The sequence below is a fragment of the Magnolia sinica genome, chromosome 3 (assembly GCF_029962835.1).
Source record: "Magnolia sinica isolate HGM2019 chromosome 3, MsV1, whole genome shotgun sequence".
Lineage (NCBI taxonomy): Eukaryota > Viridiplantae > Streptophyta > Magnoliopsida > Magnoliales > Magnoliaceae > Magnolia > Magnolia sinica.
In genome coordinates, this window is record NC_080575.1 from 130314779 (window position 1) to 130317493 (window position 2715).

Sequence of the window (2715 nt, forward strand, 5' to 3'; positions counted from 1 at the left end):
TTTTTGTATATTTATTTTGTCTTGGTGGTTTATATATACCTGATCAGTCTAAAAATGAAAGATCGATACACACAATGTTGACCTCATAAACCCACCTATGTTTGAAATCCCATCACCTTTGTTCCCTTGGGGGTGTGGCCGACCTAGGTTGTGGATGTCACTGATTTTATTTTTCACGAATGGCCTAGAATTGCGGATGGAACCGGATGGATGGAATGGATGTTGGATATACAACATGAATGGAGTGAATGCTCTGGTGCAAAATGGTACGTATTTTCCAAGTGATCAAATAACTGCTCTCTCCCTTGTATTCATTATTATTAATCCAAATTAGTGAAAATGAAAATTGTTAGACGTCCAACTGATTATTTATTTATTTAATATAATATATAACGACAGGTAAATAAAGATAGCGTAATACATGTTATTTCAATGGTTTGAAGGATTTTAATTCCATAACTGAGCCAAGTGAGTGAGCGTGGCGTACGATGACCCGCCGTCTCTGAAAGCAGCAAGCGCCGCGTCTTGCATGGCCAGCGTCCTCTCTCTAACTACCTTACCTTGTTCCAATTCCATCAACTCTCTAACACGTCTCTCCACCTCCGCCGAACTCACAAACCCATTGTCGTCCTCATCCATTGGAAGGGCTACCTTCATTTCCTCAACCATAAACACCTTATTCATCCTCTGCTCAGCGTAGAGAGGCCATGCCACCATTGGTACACCACCACACACCGATTCCAGAACCGAGTTCCACCCGCAATGACTCACGAACCCTCCTACAGATTCGTGTTTCAGGATCGCCACTTGCGGTGCCCACGACTTCACCACCTTTCCCCTCTCTCTCGTCCGTTCCATGAAACCTCGTGGCAACAAAGATTCCAAGTCAGGATCTGGAGGTGCTATAAAGCGCCTGGACTTGTCTGACGAGGGTGGACTGCGCACTACCCAGAGGAACCTAACCCCGCTCTTCTCCAACCCAACCGCAATTTCTATCAGCTGCGCCTCCGAGAAGAGCCCCATGCTCCCAAAAGACAGGAAAACAACACTCTGGCTCGGCTGCGAGTCGAGCCACCACAAGCACTCATCAGCCCCACCACCATTTCGTCTTCCTTCTCCTTCTCCTTCTCCTTGTCCGTCCGATGCAATCAACGGTCCAATGCAGTAAATGGGAGGTGTTGGGCCGTCGGGTACACAAGCACCGGCGGAGATCGCTTCCTTTGCCTGTGGCTCGAGCTCCTCGAATGAGTTGACTATGATCCCGTTCACCTTGGTCATGCTCTGGGCTATATAGAGAAATCCATCATATGCCTCATCGCTTCGGTCGAGCATGGGTAGGGGCATCTCGGAAGCGGGTATGGGAGGAAGGCCCGGGAAATGTAGAGGGGTGTCTTTGAGGTCTTTGAAGCTGGCAGAGGTGAGGCGGTGAACTGTGGGCAAATGGAGAAAGAAAGCAAGGACAGAAACGCCGGAGGTGAAGAAGAAGTAGGTAGGGAAATGGAGGTCAGGGATGGCTTCGAGGGAAACGGCGCAGAAGAAGTCGAAGATAAGAGCGCGGATGGGGGAAGATTGGGAAATGGAGAGAAGGGCTTGACGGAGATGGGTGTTGTTGAAACGGAGGAAGCGGAAAGCAAGGGCTTCTTGGTGGGGAGAAGACAAGGAGTGGAGAGGAGGGATGGAGACGGGAGGGAGGTGGTGGAAGGAGATGGAGGGATGGGTTGATGAAACGCGACGGATGTAAGGGTTGGTGGCACCAGTGTTATAAGGGGCATGGCTGATGAGGATGGTAATGGAGAAGGAGGTGTCATTGAGAAGAAGAAGAAGACGCTTACCGAGCTCCACCATCGATACGAGATGACCTATGCCTGGAGATGGGTACAAGACCACTGTTTCTTTCATCGTATTTGCAATAGCTTGTGAGAGAGAGAGAGAGAGCACCCACGAACCCAGAGAGAGATATAAACCCAGAGAGAGAGAGAGAAAGAAAGAGAGGAGTAACCGCTGATGCTTGACATGGAAAAGGCAGGATGCCTCCTGGAGCTTTAGCCACGTGCTCACACAACTTTGTTTCTGGAGTTTGATTGCGGATGGCAGAAAATTCAGTGCTGTCGTTTCCCATTGGTCCACGTCATCTCCAAGGACACCAGGTCACAAAAGACGCAGATTTTCTCTCCAACCTGACTTTTAACGTGTGTAACGTACGTTTAGGGGCAACCATGCTTGCCATCCCGTCCATCAATTTTTTTTTAGATAATTTTAAAAAATGAGCCCAGAAATTAAGTACATCAAAAGCTTAAGCAGAACACACCACGAAAAATTAGCATGGAGGGGTTTATTTGCCATCTAACCAATTCACGAGGTGACACATACTTGAATGAAAGGAAAAAAAAAAAAAAAAACCTTTCTTTTAAATTGATTCCTAAAACCCACATATAGATTTTGTTGTTAGCGGAAAAAAAACTATATACAATCTTATACTATTATATATTTTATATTGTATTTGTTAAAAGACATTTATACCCTTAAAACAAGCCCTCATTTCTAGATGCCCGCCCGGACGGTAATCCGTCCGAGCAAGGCTCTGTGGGGCCCACCGTAATGTAAGTGTTTTATCCATGCCGTTCATCGCTTTTCTCAGATCATTTTAAGGTACGTATGTAAAATTAAAGCAGGTCCACAACTCCAGTTGACCACATCGGAGGAAGCTGCAATGAT

General features: G+C 46.6%; 1 protein-coding gene across 1 annotated transcript; it reads right to left on the reverse strand.

Annotated features, from left to right (window-relative positions):
- Nucleotides 1–284: 284 nt before the first annotated feature.
- Nucleotides 285–1966, reverse strand: LOC131241337 (UDP-glycosyltransferase 88A1-like). Its single transcript, XM_058240144.1, has one exon. The coding sequence runs from the start codon at nucleotides 1897–1899 to the stop codon at nucleotides 448–450; it is 1452 nt and encodes a 483-aa protein (XP_058096127.1). The 5' UTR covers nucleotides 1900–1966; the 3' UTR covers nucleotides 285–447.
- Between the last annotated feature and the right edge of the window lie 749 nt (nucleotides 1967–2715).

Excerpts from the sequence above, each read along its gene's own strand:
- LOC131241337 (XM_058240144.1), bottom strand. The coding sequence starts at position 1,899 with ATGAAAGAAACAGTGGTCTTGTACCCATCTCCAGGCATAGGTCATCTC.